General features: G+C 42.5%; 1 protein-coding gene across 2 annotated transcripts in view; it reads left to right on the top strand.

The window, feature by feature from the left end:
- CCN4 (cellular communication network factor 4) overlaps window positions 1–20178 on the top strand; it is a 32342-nt gene extending 12164 nt beyond the window's left edge. Inside the window, exons 2-5 of one of the 2 annotated variants that reach the window (XM_005143815.3) lie at window positions 15399–15669; window positions 16957–17214; window positions 19113–19306; window positions 19808–20178. In XM_005143815.3, the coding sequence (XP_005143872.2) occupies window positions 15399–15669; window positions 16957–17214; window positions 19113–19306; window positions 19808–20107 (1023 nt within the window). In that variant the 3' untranslated portion in view covers window positions 20108–20178. Of the gene's footprint in view, window positions 1–15398; window positions 15670–16956; window positions 17215–19112; window positions 19307–19807 lie in introns of those variants that run through there. The other variant, XM_034069870.1, reaches the window with a different exon arrangement.

Genomic DNA, 20178 nt, shown 5'->3' with positions numbered 1-20178 from the left:
GAAACCCAGATGTAGAGGAATTGTCCATGACAACGTTAGGAAACTTGACAACTGTGAGAAAACATTGAGGGGAATATTTTGAATCTGAATTCAAGGTTTTATTTAAAGAATACTATCAAGGAGTCCAACTATTAGAAAGAAACTTCAATTTGGAGCTGCAGAGATGATCTCAATGTGGATGGGAACTTCCTCATGAACCACAGTTCCATGCTGAACAAGCACTGTTTTGGAACAAAATCATGCTTTAATTCCCTTCTCACTAACATCAAATAAATCTATATGAGGTATTTGAATAGCAGTCATTCTGAATGATCTTAATGTTATGAATGTACCTGCTGCCTCCTAGCAGTTACCCTGACTTTTCATCCTCTGCCTGTGGAAAGCCCCAGTGCTTTTCTGTATCTTTTAATCTCTCAATATTTTGTGGTCATCTTATTTCCTTTTAATGCTAATAAAGTTTAAGTGATGTACAGTCCATACAGGTTACACTCACTTTTTACTAAACTGCTACCTCTATGGGTTATCCGATGCTATTAAGATCTACTGCATAGAATGATAGATCAGCACTTACCTTGAATTAGGTAAAACCTGAAAAAAACACCCAGATTATGGATCTAAATCATGCTGAAAGATGAAACGTAAGACACACGTATCAATGTGAACGTAAAACCCAGGCAACCTTCTCTGAGAAGCCACTAAAAAAGCAGCCATATCTGTTCCATTCTGGTTTGGGGAGTTAGGGGTTGTGGGCTCTGAATATGAGGTGTGAGACTCTGCTCCCCAAAGATCAGCCCTCAACTCCCCTCAGCTACAGTGCAGTCTGCAGGTATTGTTAGTTGTTGGCATACAAAATTAATGTATTTGGAGAAAAAGTTATCCTTTCTCATTTTGCATCTGTCCCTTTGTAAAAGGTTTTCTGGTTTGTGTTTCTGTGTTCTGACATTGTCACAGACTTACATGGTACATGAACAGTTTCTGTAACAGAAATAGGGGTAAGCCCTTGTGTATTACAGTTAACATGCTAAATTCAACTGTTTTCTTGGAAAGCTACTGGGATGTCTGTGTAGGGTCAGGAACCTGAGACCAGATTCACACCAGTGTTCTCATATCTATTTTTCTCTACTCTGTATCTGAATCCTAGTTCAAACCCATGAGATGTGGGGCTCCTCTGAGGCTGTGAGCTTGGCTGGAGAAATGGAGAAATAGGGAATCAGAATTATAACTTCATAGAGTTATTTAGCCAAGGAGAATCGGGGACAGAGGAGGAAAGTGTCCTGGACACCAGGTGAAATGTAGATGTGTATGTTGAGAGATGGACAGCCATGGGATGTCTGGACCACAGTGATCTGGCTGCTTCTGTCTCAGCTCCACCTTAGGACGTGACAGTCATCCTCAAGCCAGTAGATTCCTACTGTGTGAGTTCCTTGAACCTGGAATAAGCTTTATATTTTAGTGGTGGCTTGGCAAGTGGATAACAGCACTGATAGGTGCCACCCAGCTGCCAGCACACTGGAGCCTGCTCTCTTCCCTCCGCACTTTTGTTGCTGAAGAAGTTGCACAGTCAAGGTCTTTCTTGTTTGAGGAAAACCTGTTCATCTCAACTGTTCATCTCCTCAGTAGATTTGAGGGAGAAAAGGACAAGTTTAAAAATGCACTTTTGACTGCAGATTCTGCTTCCCTGTTGATGCAGTTGTGTGTTTCCTACTGGATGCCCCACTAAACAGTTTAACCCTTCATATCTTGCAGTTGTGTTGCTTCAGCATCACTGGTTTCTCTCCTTCAAGAAAGTGTCACTTATTGTCTCCGTCCAGAGCAGCCCTTATTTTCCTTCCCTTCTGCTTTTTTTCTAGCACATCCCCACATATTTCACATCCTGTTGTGGTTTAACACTATTAGAAAAGAACAGGATTTCCTCTTGGGTTTGGTGAAAACACTTCTTTCCTTTGCAAGCCCTGCTTTCTGGTGTGCGATCATGGAGGAGAAAGTCATTATACCTTCTAAGTTTAATTCATAGCTATTAAAATACAATCAATAAATTCCCTGGCAAGGGCATCAGTAGAAGGACCATGTACCAAAATTCTGTAAACAGATTTTCTATGTGTGAGATAAGAAAGTGTCTACCAGATTCAGTGTGGGGTAAATTACACACCAAGGGTATTTCAGCCCCTCATACCAGAACAAAATATCCATTCACAAGTAGTAGTTTGAGAAGAAAAGGTTTTCATCTGTCTTTAATGGGATGAATTGACCCTCAAATGGTTGTATACCCTAAAACTTTGCCTTCTTGATGGACTTGAAAGCAGCATTTTGTTTCCTTTGTTAAGAAAGAAGAGGTTGGTTGGTTTGATTGGTTGGGAATATAGCTCAGGTGATGTTAATGACAGAATTCCAAAAATTAATAGTAACATAAAAATACTTCATGGTTTTCCATGTTTTACTAGATGCTTTCTTTGGCATTGCTGTATTGTTTTTTCATTTGACTGAAAGCAGTGATGGTGTTGATTTCTAACATGATCCCCAGATAGGTCAGAGTATCTTATGAAGAACTCATTTACCTCAGATAGGTGCCAGCTTTAAGGGATTGGTTTCATACTAGATGGCATTCAGTTCATGTACTTCTGATGTCCTGTGCATATGCCCTAGGCTCAGGTACTGTACGGCATTGTACACCTTACTGAGACTAAGCTGAGGAGCGACATGAGAATAGCACTCAATCCCAGTTTCCCAGTTGTCAAAGGCAGAGGATGCTTCATTCCACCATCCTCTGTCCTTTTGGTAGGCTATAAACTATTTGGCCAGGCTTGTCTGTTATAACAGATCATAAAAAATCTCAACACAGGAATGCCTTGGATCTGGTACATCTGATGATGAGTACATTGGGATCTGGGATATCTGATGATGAGTACATTGGGATCTGGTACATCTGATGATGAGTACATTGAGCATACTCAATTTACAGTCTCCACCTTTCTGCTTACAAAACCTGCATCCTCCAATCTACTTCAGGGCCTTGACCATCATCTAGAAAAGTTAACAGATTCCAGATTTGTTCACTGATTTCTTTAACCCTCATAGCTTTAACCCTTATGATTTCCAATATCATCTGTGTGAAGGGTCTTTGGCAAGTAATGTCTCTGCTCCACATGTTGAGCTAATAAATTCCTTCAGTTAGGCTGGGCTTGTTCGAGGGATTTGGGGCAGACAAGCTCAGCTAAGCTTGGGATAAGGAGGCCTCTAGCTAATCACCACGCTCCTGCTAAATGATCTCACTGTAAATTTGGCAAGGTTGGTTGTGCTGATCTTGCTTCAGTTTCTAATATGAGCTTATACAGTGATTCATTTCTCTAGCTTACTGGTCACCATGTTTCTGGCTTGATGACTACCTGGTGTGCATGGGTGCAGATTCCCTTCCAGCCATATGCTGTACATTTGAACAAATCCAGAGCTTGCAGCAGCATTTCTATTGAATTTACTGGTTTTATTTAGAAGTCTTTAGTCTTTTTGTGTGTGTGGTCTTGTTCTGTGGATTTTTGCTTTTGAGTCAGAAGAAAAAAGCTCAGAAATGTGTGCTTAGCATTCTGCTGCTTGTCCTCTTCTACATCAGATATCACTGTTGCAAAGGACTCCACATTTCCTTTTTGAGATTCTTTTAGGCACATTCTAAAACACAGTGACAAAATGCATAATTAAATCTGTTGGGGGGATTTTAAGAGACAGTTGTTTGACATTTGGTACCCTGTGATATAGCTAAAAGCTTGATATCAACCTTAGGAAGAGAACATATCAGGAAGACAATGTGTCCCCAGAGAATGTAATACTTAAATTCCTTAAGGAAGTGATTCAGAACAGCATCTGCTCTGTGCTGTGCATCATTTTATACATTTCTTCAGATCCCTGAACCTGAAGTAGGTTATGTGGATACATGTCAGCTTATAGTACTCATACAAATGTAATAGGAATAATGTCTGGGATTTTGAAAGAGGCAGAAGGAACTTAACACAATAGCAGAGACAGAAAACTTAACAATTGGAAGTAGAATAGACCATGGTGCTGTTTCTGTCCTACTGCAGATGTGATGAGATGCCTGTAAAGTCTGATGTAGAAGGTTCCTTTTCCTTCTTTGTGACAGCAACCGCATTCTGGTTTCCATGCTCATGGTTCACCCCTCACCCTCACCTTAACCACTTCATATAAGTTTAACTTGCAGGGAGTTTTGTGGTTTGTCTTCTTGACTATGTGACTGTCTTTTGCCTCTGTACCTTCAGTGTGATAACAACATTCATTCATTTCCCACATATCTTATCACCCTGCAGTCCTGTTTTCAGAGATTTCATTCTATGCACAGTTGCTGATGAAGAGGGTGCAGCTTTTGCCGTCTTTGGTCTTCCCCATATTTGTCCAAATTAGTGTAACCAAACCCACTTATCCCATAATCCCCAGAGCTTTTAGAAAATGATCTGATTTTCATATACAGAAGTAAAGGTTCCTTTTTACTGCTGTAGCCTTATAAAAGAAAACTAAACTCTCTGTATTTGCCATAACGTTATTGATAGTTCCATGTCATCCATACCAATCAGAGGAACTTGCTCCACTGTCTGGGTCATTGTATGCTCCTTCTACCTTCATGTACTGAGCACCAATGATTTAATAGACTCCTGTACAGATGTTTCTGGTTATGGGAAATTCAGTGCAATAAGTGTTGGTCCATGATCTTTGAAAGCTGATTTTTTTGTTCACATGGGATCTCATGGTGGTGCTATCAGCTGAATTTTTCACAATAGAAATGTGAAAGTATCACAAGGCCTCCAAGTACATCAGTATTATTATATGTGTTAAACAAGGGTCAGTGGGGTTTCTGGAGGCTGTGAGGGAGGTTCTTCTGCATCTCTCGTTCGCTGAATCTCTTATTCCCATTCTGTCTGGTTTGAATGGGACTTGATCTTGGTCAAAGGAGATTTTATCCAGTGGTGAATCCTGCAGATTCTTCCTCTTCCCACCTTCCTGGTAATACTTCTGGACAAAAAGATTTCCTCTAATGTTCTCTCACCATTTGTAAACTCTGTATACTGAATCTTTGCTGTGGCACTTGGCAGGAGGAGCAATAAGTGTCTCAGCCCATGAGAAAGACAAAAGGGGTCACATTTATTTGCTCCACATCCTCATGCCCTCAGGCTGTCTCTGTAGTGGGAAGCAAAAGTGAAGATGGAGCCAGAAATGCAGTAGAACCAAGCTGGGCCATGCAGAGTGTTGGAGATCAGGGCACAAACCAATAAGCCAGGCCAAGGCAAGCACAATACAGTAATAACATGGTGGGGTTTGACATTGCTGGCATTCAGGATTGCAGTATTACTATTACTCTTTTCTGCTGCTCAGTGTAAGATCCAATCTGGTGATACCCCTCTCCCACTCTGGGTTTCGGTGTTTTCCTGCCCTGGTTTTCTAGAAACAGGCTCAGGCACTAGTCAGACTCTGGCTGAACATTTAGATTCCATGATTCTGTAGACAAAATCCACTTTCTTCACACAGGTATAACCAGGCTATATCCAGATGACCAGGCTGCGGTATTGATGTTGATGTCTTTGTTTCAAACGTACAAGTGCAGCTTTTCTGATCTCTCTCTATACACAGAGCTAAATCACTTCATATCCTACAAGAGGCTTTTGCCATGATTTTGCTTGGAAAAGGGTAAGATAACAGATACCATTCCAAGATGGGTCATAGAATCATAGATTAGGGTGGGTTGGAAGGGATCTTCAAAGCTCATCTAGTCCAACACCCTACAATGAGCAGGGACACCTTCAACTAGCTTAGGTTGCTCAGAACCACATCCAGTTTGGCTTTGAATGTCTCCAGGGGTGACTCATCTAAAAGATGAAGATTTATTATGCCTGGGATTGATATCAAATGTTTAAGAGAGCAAAGTATGAGGCAGATAATAAAGAATTGGTATTTCTTCCTAATGTTCTGTAATGAGTCAGTTTCATGTCCTTCCAGAGTGTGCAAAAGTCTGGCATCTTCTGTTGACCCTAAGGCTATTGCTGATCTATGTCTTCCATCTGCATTCTTTATCTAAAAGATTTCATAGAATGCTATAAGCTACATTTACCAAGATGTGCCATGCTCAGTGCAAAAGTATCCTTTCATGATGGAACTCTTTACTTGGAGATGTTGCTGTTTATTCAGACAAGTTGTAGGCTCCTTCTGGTTTTCTCTTAACTACAGAGATGTAGCAATGCAGTCTTACTGCTCATCTTTCACTGAGTCTTGAGATGGCTTTGATGCAGTAATACAACACTATATTAAATGGCAGTTATGGATTTTTGGATGAAGCCATGCGTGCCATGTGTTCCAAAGGGGCCGTGAAAGTAGCAGCAGCTTCTCCCTCCTTCTGTTACCTTGAAATCTTCCAGCTACAAAACCACACTTCTGGTAGGTTTCCTGTTGTCAGATTAAGTAATAATTAGCTGCCAAATAGCATTTTTGGCTGTGCTCATGGCATGAGAGGGGATGGACCTGCACAGTCGAATTCTTCTGTCTGTATTAAATGCACTATTTAATAAAAAGATTAGGTTTTATTTCCCTGTGCCAGACCCAGACTTTAGGTGGCACCGCACAAGACTGAACTGATGAAGGCATCTCATTGATTGTTTGGGTTTATGGGCATATTCCATTTGTGGTTTGGGCTAGGTATGCATTCAGAGGCTGCCAGAAACACTGCTTGTCAGTGCCCTCTGGAGGTCTTTAATCCAACAGCTGAGGATGGAGAACTCAGAGCATCCCTGGGTGACCTGTCCCAGTGCTGCACTGCTCTGTTGGTGAAGAAGTTGCCTTCCTTGTGTTCCAACTAAACATCCTCAACTGCGTCTTGTGGCTGCTGCCCATTAGTACACTGTCTGCTACCACTGAGATAGTACTAGACCAACCATTAACCTCTTTGACAGACTACCCAAGCCCAGCTCCCTCAGTATCTTCTCCTGGGGGGTAACCTTTAGGTCTCTGACCATCTCAGTCCCATGGGAGGAAGGTGGCTGCTTAAAGGACATAGGGATGTATAAGTCCATCAGCAACTCTAGGGTAGGACATATATTAGGTCAAGTAGAGCAAACTGTTTCAGATTTGAGAGTTTAAATAATTATGACATTTTAAAATGAAAGGTTGTTTTAAGTCAAAATGCTCCACACTGGAACAGGAACAGAAAACTCTTGATACTTGAAAAAGCAAATTTATATTTTGATTAGAAAAATCATGAAAACCAAGATAATTTTGAAAAATGTTATGTCCTCTGTGCTCTTCTTGATGTGAATAAACAAGCAACCAAGCAAAGAAATAAAATCAAACAACCAAAGAAGTGAAGCTTTTCAATTTTCTTACTTTACTTCTTTTGACCCGGTTGGGACAGGCTGTCCCCCAAGGCAGTAAGAGGATAGAATCTTGTATCATAGAATAGTTAGGGTTGGAAAGGACCTTAATGTCATCCTCCTTTTGATTTCAAGGCCATGACTGGAAAAGAGGAGATGAGCAGTTGCAGATCATGAGTTCTTGCAAAGTAAAACCTCTGCCAAAGCAGACTGGGAGCTGGATCTGTGATACTTCTTTTATAACTCAGCTTGTGGTTCATATGTCAACATCTTGTTCTGTACAGGTTTGAGGTGGTTTGTAACTCTATGACCATGACCTGGGATAGTCCAGATGCACTTTCCACTTTCCTAAACTCAAAGTCTGTCTGCTTGTCCCTTCTGGAGGCCTTTCTCATTGCTCCTCCAGATGTTCTCTGTTACTTTTCAGACTCTAGTTCAAGCTGGTTTCGTGGGATGAGCTCACTAACTGCACAAACAACATGTGCAGAGCAAGACATTAAAATGTTCTTAGAGCACAGGAATTATGCTGTTTAATATCCCGATTAGTGGAATCTGTGGTGGCAGTGTGAATTTGTTAATGATGTCCAAACAGTTTTAGGTCACCCTATTCTAAGCAAGTGCTGCTTTTACTGGGGCAACACTTCTGAAACGTCAGGTTTCTTTCTAACAGGGAAGTTCTTTCACTCTGAAAGCTGTAAAGAAAATGTGAGGCCACACTGAGTCTGCCAATGCAAGCAAATCTTTGGCAAAAAGGGGAATGTATGTAATCTTTATAATTGTTTAAACTGAGTTAGAAAAGACTATTCCAAACATCTGCTTACATTCTTCCCACAGTCCCATTTCCCAAAATAAAGTTATGGGAAGCTGTTCGTTCATCACTCATATATCCACAGAAATATTAATGCTTGACTCACTGTGGGTATTTTATTTTCTTGGGCTGTTGGATGTTATGCTTCATGTAGAACGTTCCATTCTGCTCAGCCTGCAGTGCACAGCAAGAATAAATCCAACTGGCACTTGACATCTATAAAGCTATCTTATATTTTCTGGGTTCAGAGTCTGATATTTTACAGTATGTTCTGAAGGTTTCATGTCTAGGATCAATTTTAATGAGGTATCTAGCAGCTCTCGCATACTCTGGGGAAGCTGAGCCCCAAATAACCATATTTTCCTCTTACCAGGCACGATTTGATTTATATCTCTGTCCTGATGCTAGCTCACTTTTTACTAGTGTTTCCTTGTGATAGTTTATGAACAGTCATGGGGAGTCAGGGATTTGCAGCAAGAGTACGACAGCAAAGAAGCCCTGATGGTACTGTGATTACTGCTGATCTCGCTGTAAGAACTGGCTCTTTGGCAACCCATCTGCTCTGGGTGTAATAATAATGCAAATATTCAGCAATATTCAGCTCAGAAGTTCCAATGAAGCAAGATCAAGAAACAAACTTCAACTATGAGGACCTGGTTTAAGCACACTGATGTAAGCCAGGTCCTGTTTATCATTGCTAATGTGCCCATCCCTCTGACATACATGAGGAGTTGTTAACCTCTGTTCTCAGGTGAAGCTTAGCAATCTCTATGCTTGCCCTGAGGCGCAGCTGAGGGATGGAAGGTTATGTGGCTTTATTTAATAGATTATTTAGATTTCATTTTGTCTTCTCATTTTTTACTTCCTTATTATGCTCTAGGCTCTGTGTTCCCCTCGGAACTGTGCTGTGTCAGGTTAGTATTAGGATGTTTGCAGCTCTGTGAATGTGGAGGTGAATCTCCTGGGCTGCCTTTTCAGATCATTTTGGTTAATGGGAACATTTAGGGTGGTACGTGCTGTCGGCTCTACTGGCATTTCTGCTTGTGCTGTCTACATCCTTCAGCCAGTAGGTGGAACCAGGAGAAAGCAGATGTGTCGTCTGGCTGAGAGACGCGAATGCAGTCTTTCCCTGGGAGATGCATCCCTACAGGTCCACGTAAAGCTGTGTTTTTAACCTCAGCGTCCATGTTTAGGACAGCCAAACTAAAACATCTGGAGGTGTTTCTAAACAGTGACAGGCTGGTTGCCCAGAGAAGTGATAAATGCTCCATCCCTGGCAGTGTTCAAGGCCAGGTTGGACAGAGCCTTGGGTGACATGGTTTAGTGGGAGGTGTCTTATTAAGGTCCTTTCCAACCCAAACCATTCTGTGATTCTATGGTTTGATGATGATTTAAGGCCTCGGTGCATGCACTCCCACCAATAAGGATGCTTGGGTCAGTCTGCAAATCATCGGATTTGATCACATGGAATATTTTAACAAATTTTCTTCACTGATGATTTTGCTTTGTGAATGTGTCAGAGATGGAAGATAGCGGATAATCCAGATCCCATCATATCCCCCGTCAATAACAGCTGGCATTTGCTCAGAAAGTCAGTATCAGAAATACAGGTTAAAAATATTACTTTCATGTGTTAGACTGTCAAAAATTAAACGTAGTCCACCCAATGGCATGTGCCCTGCAAAACAGCTTGTGCAGCTATGAGTGAGCTCAAAAGTCCTCCTTTTAGAGCAAATTACCACCAAGGAGGTGATGAGGTCCTACGGTTTGAGCAGACCTCTATCTCCCAACTTCTCCTGTTCATTCCACCATCTCTGCTAATAGCCAGAGGAGTTTAATTAAGAACTCACAGTCCTTTCTGGATGTTTTTCACATCAATAAACTGAAGGTGAAGAGCATAGATAGCTGCTCCCTACCTTCACTCAGTTCATCATGGTGAGAAAAATATATGGAAGACAAAATCTGTAACAGTAAGATCATGCAGTACTGCAGTGGAATCAGTATACATGGATATATTTTTAAACACCTGCAAAAACTGGAAGCAAAGGAATGTATTTCAATGCATTTTGGGCTTTGCTGCTTAAAGGCAAAGTTCGAGGTTTCCTAATGCATTATGTAGAAGTGCTGCTATATATCTGGCTGGCTTGCAATTTGGACTGTAGACACACCTTCAACACCATAGCTTGGTCTTTCTAGTTTCCAAAACCAAAACAAACTTACAATTACAGTATTTTCCAACAAATTGAAACTATACTTTGCCAGTAGGTAGAACATTCTACTGAATGGTCCTATGAATTTTGTATCTTTAAGACTTGAATAGTAAGCCTCATGGCCATTAAAACACTGATTTTGTAGTCATGGCATGCAGTAAGTAATGTTTTTATTTTCTCCTTCCGTCTTCTTGGATGTGAACACAGAAATCAGATGGGAATTGTTCCTAGTGAAATAATACTCTCTGCAGATGCAAAAAGAAAGCCATTTTGGAGCTTGCCAAGCATAAATCAGGAGCGACTTTAATAAAGAGTTATCAACCATGGCAGGGTGAGAAAGGCTTCATCATGTTTTAATGAGAATGGACTTGTACTTCCAAAAGCAGCAAAATTACAAACCCATTATTTAATTGTGGTGGAATATATTCTCTTTAGCATTCAAGAAAACAAATCTGCAGACCACAAGATGGAAGAGGAGTGATAGAAAACAAGTTAAATATAAGTACCTGGAAAACCTAATTTATTAGCAGGCACATTCTTTTGTGTTTCTACCATTTTGAAATAAACTTGTCGAGTCTCCATCATTGTGCTTTTTGGTCTTAAGTTTCCCTTCATTCTCATTTTGGATTGCTTAACAAACCCACTGTCCTACATGTTACATTCATCGTAAAGTCATGGTTCCTGAAACCTTAAATTACTTGATGGTTTTTTGTTTCTTTGCTTCCAGGTAAGGATGTCCATTGATGAAGATCATTATAGTGTGATTTCCTGTTGATAGCCAAAAGAGTTGGTTTTGTTGTGGTATTTATAAAGCATTACTCATGATGTCTTAACCATCATACCTATTCATAAGGAAGTGTCTATATCTCAGAATGTTATGGGACATTGAGGTAGTAGGGCTGTTACTTTTCTAAAGGAATTTAGATATTCCAGCTGTGAAAGCTGACCATGGAAAAGGAAAAGCCAAGAATCTTCTAAACCTACAGAATTGTTTCTCCCATAGCAAAGCTCTGAGGGACTTAGGAGGGGAGAGGAGCTGTGCTTGGAAGCTGCTCAGGTTGTAGACTTTTTCTAGTATCCAATGGACAGCAGTTTTCAAAGGCTGGGTTTTGGTTGGGTTGCAGTGGAGTCTAGGACACGGTGTCACATCCACCTCTCCATGCCTTTCCTATTTGCAAAGTCACAGTATTTTGATGCCTGTCCGCACTGATTAATTGAAGATGCTCATGCAGCCCACACCATGTGTCCTTCCTGTGGCTGTCTTAGATATACCACTGGATCCTTCAGCTGGCATATCAGGAATTACAACAGTTAGTAACTAAAAGGACACTTGAGAAACCTCTCTATCCAGCTCAGGCTTTAGACCTAGAGGAAGCGCTGTTAAATAGTTTACTCTAAATTCATGTCTATCACAAGAACCACATGGCTCCCAGCTACCCAGTGCTTTACAAGAACTCATCCCCAGTCCTTCACATATTAACTAAAACCACAGGACTAGCAAGGTTCCTCTTTGCTACATGTGTTGGTTCACACTTTCATATCTACACAGGGTAGAAGCTGTTTGCTTGCTCATGTTGACAATAGAAATAAGGGACTGTGAAGGGATTTACTTACAGGGTTGGGCCATAGCAATGGGCTCTTTAAATAGCTGTGTGAATTTTATCTGTGTACCTGGATTTGATTATTAAGCACTTTTTTTAATGATCAGCAACAAAGTAAATAGGTTTATTGCACTTGAAGAGGCCTCTCTTCTCAAGTGACAGATTATTGCACCTATTCAAATTATTGCTAGTGGAACGAGAAATGCTGCTGTTAAAAGGCCAGGGCTTTTCATTGATTTGAATGTTCCTCTTTTAACAACTTTGGCAGCATCAAAGAGGCTTAAAGTGGAGTAAATTATACTGGTATGTTTTAGTTTAAACATGACTTTAGAGGTGATTTTAAGCCAACTTTAAAGCCAACTGTTTGTAAAGGGGGTCTTAATGGAATTGGGAACTATGCCCAGAGCAAACACTGCCTATTTGGCAGTAGTTATCAATGTATTAACAATTTAGTGTTCTGTATAGAGGGTAACAAATTACTAAGATGCTTAAATACACCTTCAGATAAAGCAATATCATCAGGTTTAGAAATACACTTTAATAAAATCTGTGTCTTTTAACAAGGATGCTGCAGAAGACAGTAAAAGGGCTTTGCAGGGGTATTCGTCTCATCAGCTGTGGGACTGCAGTGCCTGGGGATGCATTAACCCATAAAGCCTTGAGTCAAGGCATTTTGTTCATGGAAAGCCTTTTGTTTGAGACATCTGAAACTGTAAAGAAGACAAAACACTGGGGAATATATAGTGCAGTACAAGCTAGCCAGGAATGACTGTCAGGAAGCTCAACATGACCCACAAATGTGCACTTGCAACCCAGAGAGCCAACCGTATCCTGGGCTGCGGCAAAAGGAGCATGACCAGCAGGTCAAAGGTGGTCCTGCCCCTCTACTCTGTCTTTGTGAGACCTCACCTGCAGCACTGTGTTGAGCTCTGAGGATGCAGCATGAGAAGGAGGTGGACTTGTTGGAGTGAGTCCAGAGGAGGTCACAATGATGGTCTGAGGGCTGGTGCAGCTGTCCTGTGAAGACAGGCTGAGAGGGTTGGGTTTGTTCAGCCTGGAGGAAAGCAGCATTCCAGCACCTATGAAGGACTACATGAAAGCTGGAGAGGGTTTTTGTACAAGCATATGTAGTAATAGGGCAAGGGAGAATTGCTTTAAATTGAAAAAGGGGAAATTTAGATTATATATAAGGAAGAAATTCTTTACCATGAGGGTAGTGAGGCACTCGAACAGGTTGCCCATGGAAGTTGTGCCCCATCCCTGGAAACATTCAAAACCAGGTTAGATGGGGCTTTGAGCAACCTGCTCTAGTGGAAGGTGTCCCTGCCCATGGTAGGGGGCTGGAACTGGATGATCTTTAAGGTCACTTCCAACCAAAACCACTCTATGATTCTATGAATGAGTGGAATTGCCTTAGTAATTTCTAGTCCTTGACTTTCCTTGTCTGAACTTTGTAAAGCTACACGCTATTTCAGCCCTCACTTCCTGTCACAATAAAGGTCTTCTGGACCTCATATGCCCAAGCAGGGTCATGCTCCGGCTGCTTTTGATAGTCCATAAATAACCATGTTTGTTTCTGTACCTGACGTTCTGAGCCCTGCTTGACTCCCATGTGCAGCTCCAGTTTTCCATGCAATAATCCTGGTAGAAAAGGCACCTTTTTGCTTTGTCACTGGGCTGATTTCCACCCTTCCAGAATCACAAGCATGGCTGGTGCTGTTAAGTGTCATCCAGAGTTTGCTCTGCAGGTACTGGAGAGTGCAGAAGGCAATGAAACTCTGACTTCTGTGGGTTTCTATGAGCTAAGTTACTGCAGCTCTCCATTATCTCAGTAATAGTGACCTGAGCGTGTCTGTTGGAGTAGCATCACTTTGTTACATGAAATCCCTTTTATACCTTGATTTACTTTGATCAGATTTTTTATCTGATTATCAGATTTTTAATAAACTTGTGGGGTTTTTTTTCCTTGCTTGCCAAGGAAATGGAGATCAGGAAGTGGAAACTTGGCAGTATCCTCCCCATAAAAGATCTCCTTCCTTTCTCACCATGCTGGCAAATATTTGCGCATGGCTAATGGGAGAAACACTGACATTATGAAGCTTCAGCTGCACTCATCCAACTTAGAGTTCCCACAGTGGCTCCATGTAGGACAAAAGCACGTGCCAAAAGGCAGAGGTGGAAAATCACTGCGGAAATATTCAAGTTGTTTGACTCTGTGGGCCAGGGAAATATCATGGGAACTCCAGTGAGACCTGGAAGAGCCCATCACAAATCCTAGAGTCTCATGACTACTTTAGGGTGCACAGAGAGTGGTTCTGCTGAATATGGTAGTCTGGACACTGTGAAGGTTGGATAAGGGTGGTTGTCAGAGTGCTTAGAGGAAATACATGACTTTAATTAATTAATTGAGTTATGAATTAGTTAATTAATTTTAATTGTTATAGCCATACTGTGGTTTCATTGCTTAGGACTGGGGCAATGTCAGGGAGCTGAACAGCATGTGTGCTGTGTTATAGGGATGGAGATAGATAAGCAAACTATTTTTCAGATCAAGGTGGGTGAACTTGTAAAGTATGGTTCTCACAGACATCCAGATTTTGGATTCAGAGGTTCTTTTCCTTCCCTTAACCTCATCTCTGCTCAAGTCAAAGGACTAGGACATTGTAAGGCAGCAGTTGTTGTGCTATTAGGAGTATCGGAAGAAGAGAGGAAGTGACTAAGACATCCTCAGGACATCCATGATGGAGTGCTAGGTCTGTGGGTTTCAGATCATCTGTGCAACACAAATGCCCATGAGTGGCTGTTTATGAGGATGGTGGACTCACAGGTCTGTTCCTGGTACCCTCATGGATATATGGGATCCTGTGGTTTGGATTCAAGACCCACACAAATATGGATAAACCTGAAGAAGATGAGGCCAAACAGGCCCACATGAGCTTTCCACTGTAACACAATGACCTTTATCTCCACCAGTGACTGATGCATGTGGAAGCCTTTAAGCAGCCAAGAGAGGCCCTAGAGCCATCTCTCAATCAACAGGGACAAGCTATAGGTGGCACAATCCTTTGCCAGAGCTGGTGACAAACCACACCTTCTTCTCATGTATCAGAAGGAGGGTTTGACATGTTTGCTTATGGAGAGAGACCTTTGTTTATGGAGGAGAGGTCTGGAAAAGGCTGGGTACTGCAGCGTGGAGCTATGCAGTTTAGATACTAGTCCTCTAAGCTGCAGAGCATTTGCCCTGAGCTGGTATCTGAGGGATACAAGACAGCAGTGACGGCTCCCTTTCTGTGTCTCTTTGACATTTACCCCTTGGTTTCCTTGCAGACCTAAGGGTATTGTAATTGAGGACTAGTCACCAAAGGCTTTGCAAGCCCCTTTTCTCTGGAACACTCTCCAAGCTGTGTTTCTTTGTTTGTAGGCCATTGCCCAGATCACCACCACCATGACCCCCACCACAACAGAGACCTACACGCGGACTCAGTACTGTAAGTGGCCATGTGAATGTCCGAAGTCCCCACCTCGGTGCTCGGTGGGCATCAGCCTGGTCACAGATGGCTGTGACTGCTGCAAGACGTGTGCCAAGCAGCGTGGAGAGAGATGCACTGAGGCCGACACTTGTGACTTCCACAGGGGCTTGTACTGTGACTACAGTGGAGACAGACCTAGGTACGAAATAGGAGTATGTGCACGTAAGTGATGTACATATATTTTTGACTTAGACACGCACTGGCATCTCAGTTTGAGCAGTGGCTGAGATTTATCTCATTAGATACTTGACTGTACGTTCATCAGCTCTTCTGTTCACCACCTTCCATTTCCTTGTAGCTGTCTTCATTTCAGGGCAGTTGGCTGGATGAGAAATGACATCTGAATTTGTGCTCTTTGAGTTGGCTGCAGCCAAGAGCAATGATGAACCAGCACCTGAAGGTCTTCAGATTTAGATGATTTTATACTCCCTGCAATAGTAAAAGGTGCTGTAGTGGCTTGGGCATGAAAGAAGTGTAGATATACAGTTGTCTTTAAAGACAAGCAGTGTGGATGTCTACAGTAAGGGCACTTCTGGTTTATTCCCAATAGTGGATCCCTGAGAAATACAGCATGTGGTATCCTGTCCAATAGGGTTGGGGTTGAATCATCGCCTAGCAAATTTTCTTGGTGACAAATTGAGGTCTGAGCCTTAATCTTACAGAAGTTTCAGTCATGTCAGCTGCCATGAAGCTCACACACATGACAGGCATTCAGTATGTTCTGTGACAACAGCACTGTGCTGTAAGAAGGTTGATCCCCAGCTTCCCCAGTTTGGCCTGGAAGGATTCTCAATCTGCACTTTCACATCATAGAATCATAAAATTACAAAATCATAGAATCATTTTTTTTGAGATTATATTTTAAAATATTCATAAAATACTAATTTTTGTGGCCTTATAATGTGTTACTTCATTTTCCAAGAAAACTGTTCTGTGATAAACTGAAGTTGCCTAAATATAGGATACCAGTGCCATTTTAAGCACTCCTTCGCTTGGGTGCTCTCCTGCTGTTGCTTCAGAAGGTGTTGTGAAGAGCTGAGTCATATTTGCAACTCCATGTGGTCCTCTCATATATCCCTGAAAACATTAGATTTCACTCAATACCTATTTAATTACTTTTATTGCTCTTTCTTTTACCAGCAGGCTACAGAATGATTTTTAAGTGACTATTTATGGATAAAACTTGTTTTATTTTCTAACTTCTTTTCTCTATGAAGCATTAAAAGATTCTTCCTTTTTTGCTGTGATTCAGAATGAAAACTCTTTCCTAGACGGTGTAACCACATTTGGCTGAGCATCACACTGACGGCATCATCCCACAGCCATGTCTCCATGTTTGCTCCATTAGCCCAAGGAACAGCTTGGTAAAGAAGCACATCAGCACTGTTTGTCACCAGCATTATTCTAACAGTGTGCTGTGTGTCTTTCTCTCTTCTTCTTTCCTTTCAGAGATTGTTGGTGTAGGATGTGTCCTCAACGGAGTCAGGTATAACAATGGGGACACGTTTCAACCCAACTGCAAATACAACTGCACGTGCATTAATGGGGCTGTGGGCTGTATTCCCATGTGCACAAACTCACGTCCTCCCCTTGTCTGGTGCCCAAACCCAAAGCTGATTAAGTTAGCAGGGAAGTGCTGCGAGCAGTGGATTTGTGATGACTCCAAGAAAATCAGGAAGACATCTCCACGCCACATCTCTTCCGCAGGTATGGTGGGACTGAAGTGGACTTCTCTGTCAGTGGGCAACTGGAAGTCAGTCTAAAACCAAAGTATCAGCTTGTACCGGCAGGCAGCTGGTCTTTGTGTGAATGAGACACAGAGACTCCTATGCAGCATGTGGTGAAGGAGAGGACATGTGAAACACAGTGATGTGCTTGAACTGCTTAGCAGCAATGTGAGATTCACCAAGCATGCTTGTGTAAGAAAGTCCCCTCTGAAGCACACATCTGCTGGTACTTGGAAGATGTCACAAGTCTTTTTTCCATCACCAGTTTGTATTCAGTCTGGGCCCTCTGGAAAACAGAATGGGTTCAGTTTAATTTGGGACTGAGGCTTTCTGTCTGGGTTATAGACTGGATATAAGGAAGAATTCTTCCCTGTGAGGGTGCTGAGATGCTGCACAGGTTACCCAGAGAAGCTGTGGCTCTTACATCCCTCAAAACATTCAAAACCACATTGGATAGGGCTTTGGGCAGCCTGGTCTAGTGGAACGTGCCCCTGCCCATGGCAGGGTGTTGGAACTGCATGAGCTTTAAGGTCTCTTCCGAGCCAAACCAGTTTGGGATTCTGTCATTTTAAAGCCCCTGTATTTTACTAGTCCCAAACTTACGTAACACCTTGAAAACATCTACTGTGGAAGTTTCACTGCCATTCGCAATTCTGGATTGATTTAACTGAATTCTGACATTATTGAACTATATTATGTATCACATAAGGTATCTTCTTTCTTCACACTCACATTCATAGTGAGGATCATGCAGCTCACTGTTTCCCTCTTGTCTCAAAGGCTTAAGATGGACTTACCCTGCCATACGTGTTAAATTTATCCTCATGACACCCTGTGGTGCAATGTAGTGACATTAGCCACATTAGCTCCATATTTTAGACTATCTCACAAAAGCAGAGCTCAAGGACACATGGAATGCTTGCTGTAAACCAGGATTTTGGTTCCTTCCTGATAAAGGTTTTCTTTCCAGTCCTTGATCTGTATTTCTGCTGCACAAAACAAAGCCTCAGTTTCCATTTTGTGGGTTAAACCCTTTAGAGTTTCACCCTCACTTCTGTCCATGGTAGCTTTGAACAGTAGGTCCAAATTCAAAACATCTACTACTGAAATTAGCCTTGTCTTCATGGCCTGTGTCCCAAAATGGGCATAACACAGCTTTCTTTGCCTGATCTTTTCTCTCATAAGTAGAATCCTTATAAAAGCAAGGCTAGCAATTACTACATTGAACACAATAACTAATAGACTAATAAATCTAATAGTGAGAGAGCTCAGCGCAGCAGTTTCTATCAGAGCTTTGCCTGTGGGCTGTACTGTGAGTCAAAGACCAGTGGGGACCTTGGCTGAGGCTGTGAAGGAACCTGAACTGGGGTTGTCAGCTGCTTTCAAAACAGAGCCCACCCCTTCTTCAAGTGGCTGCTGAGCCCTCTGAGAGCTATTCAAGCTGCTCTTCCTCCTAGTGAAAGGCAGTGGCTGCTTCCCAAGCCCCTCGGCCATCCAGCAGGCTGTTGACCACTTTCTGTTACAGAATCAATTGAATGGGCTCAGAAATAAACCTCCATCCCTTTTCTGCACTGGCTGTAATTGTTTGCATTGTGGCAGCACCTGGGGGTCCCAGACAAGGACCCCCTTGTGTGAGGCTGCAAAGGGAGATAAAGAAATGAGCCCTGGCCCCAAGCGCTCACAGCACCGGAGGGTCTGACACAAAGTAGGTCAGCAGCAAAGGGGGTGGGATGAGAGGGTTCACGGGAATGCTGAGCCACTCTGCTGTGATTTCATTGTTTGGGTTAGTGGCCTGAATGTGTAATGAGCTGAGGAGAGGGGGTTTAATATGGAAAGCTGCTGCGGCTGAATAACATGGGGTTAATCTGGTCCCTGCAGCGTACGAGGGAGAGGATGAAGCCTGGCAGAAGAACTGCATCGTGCACACCTCCCCCTGGAGTCCCTGCTCAAAGACCTGCGGGCTGGGCATTTCCACCAGGATTTCCAATGACAACGACCAGTGCCGGCTCCTGAAGGAAAGCCGCTTGTGCAACATGCGGCCCTGCGAGGTGGATATCACCAAACACATTAAGGTGGGGACTGCTCCTATGCACAGCCCTGGAGCTTTGTCTGGACACGGGGTTAGCCTTTGTTTTGGTAGCATTCAGGCGTCTGAAGGCTGCACTTCTATATGGGCTTACTGTGCTGCAAAGAGGTCAAAACCAAGTCCCCCCTGTGCTTCCACATGCTGGTGTGAAAACCACCTCCTGAGAGCTTTACTTTCAGCCAAAGGGTCCTTGCAAGGGAAGGCAAACCAAGTCCACTGTGCTCACTGTTCAGACAGACCTGGGACTCAGCTAGTGGAAGAGCAGTGATGCACTGCTGGTCACGGCTACGAGCTGTATCTGCAAGTACCCTACTTGCAGCTTTTAGACTCATATGTCTAAGGGTGTAAAACTGCCACAGCTTCTAGATCAGGGCTGTAAAATGCTTCCTAACAGCTTCAAAACCCTGTAAATATGGGGAAGGTGGTTTGTATGTCCTACTTGTGTCAGCAAGATACATTAACCTGTCTCTTTTCTGTTCTGATTTAGCCTGGGAAGAAGTGCTTGGCTGTCTACAGGGCCAACGAACCAATGAACTACACCATCTCAGGATGTGTGAGCAAAAGTCCATATAGACCCAAGTACTGTGGTGTCTGCACAGACAATAGGTGCTGCACACCCTACAAGTCCAAGACTATTGAAGTGAGGTTCCAGTGCCCAGATGGAGCTGAGTTTTCCTGGAAAATCATGTGGATCAATGCTTGCTTCTGCAACCTGAACTGCAAGAACCCCAATGACATCTTTGCCGACTTGGCTCATTACCATGATTACTCTGAAATCGCTAATTAAATAGGCTGAATGCTGGAATTGACCCATTGCTCTGATTTTACAGAGGATTTAAAATAAAAGGAGAATCTTCA

The sequence above is a fragment of the Melopsittacus undulatus genome, chromosome 1 (assembly GCF_012275295.1).
Source record: "Melopsittacus undulatus isolate bMelUnd1 chromosome 1, bMelUnd1.mat.Z, whole genome shotgun sequence".
Taxonomy (NCBI): Eukaryota; Metazoa; Chordata; class Aves; order Psittaciformes; family Psittaculidae; genus Melopsittacus; species Melopsittacus undulatus.
Note: the sequence above shows the minus strand (reverse complement) of the source record. Positions and strands in the feature narration are given on the sequence as shown.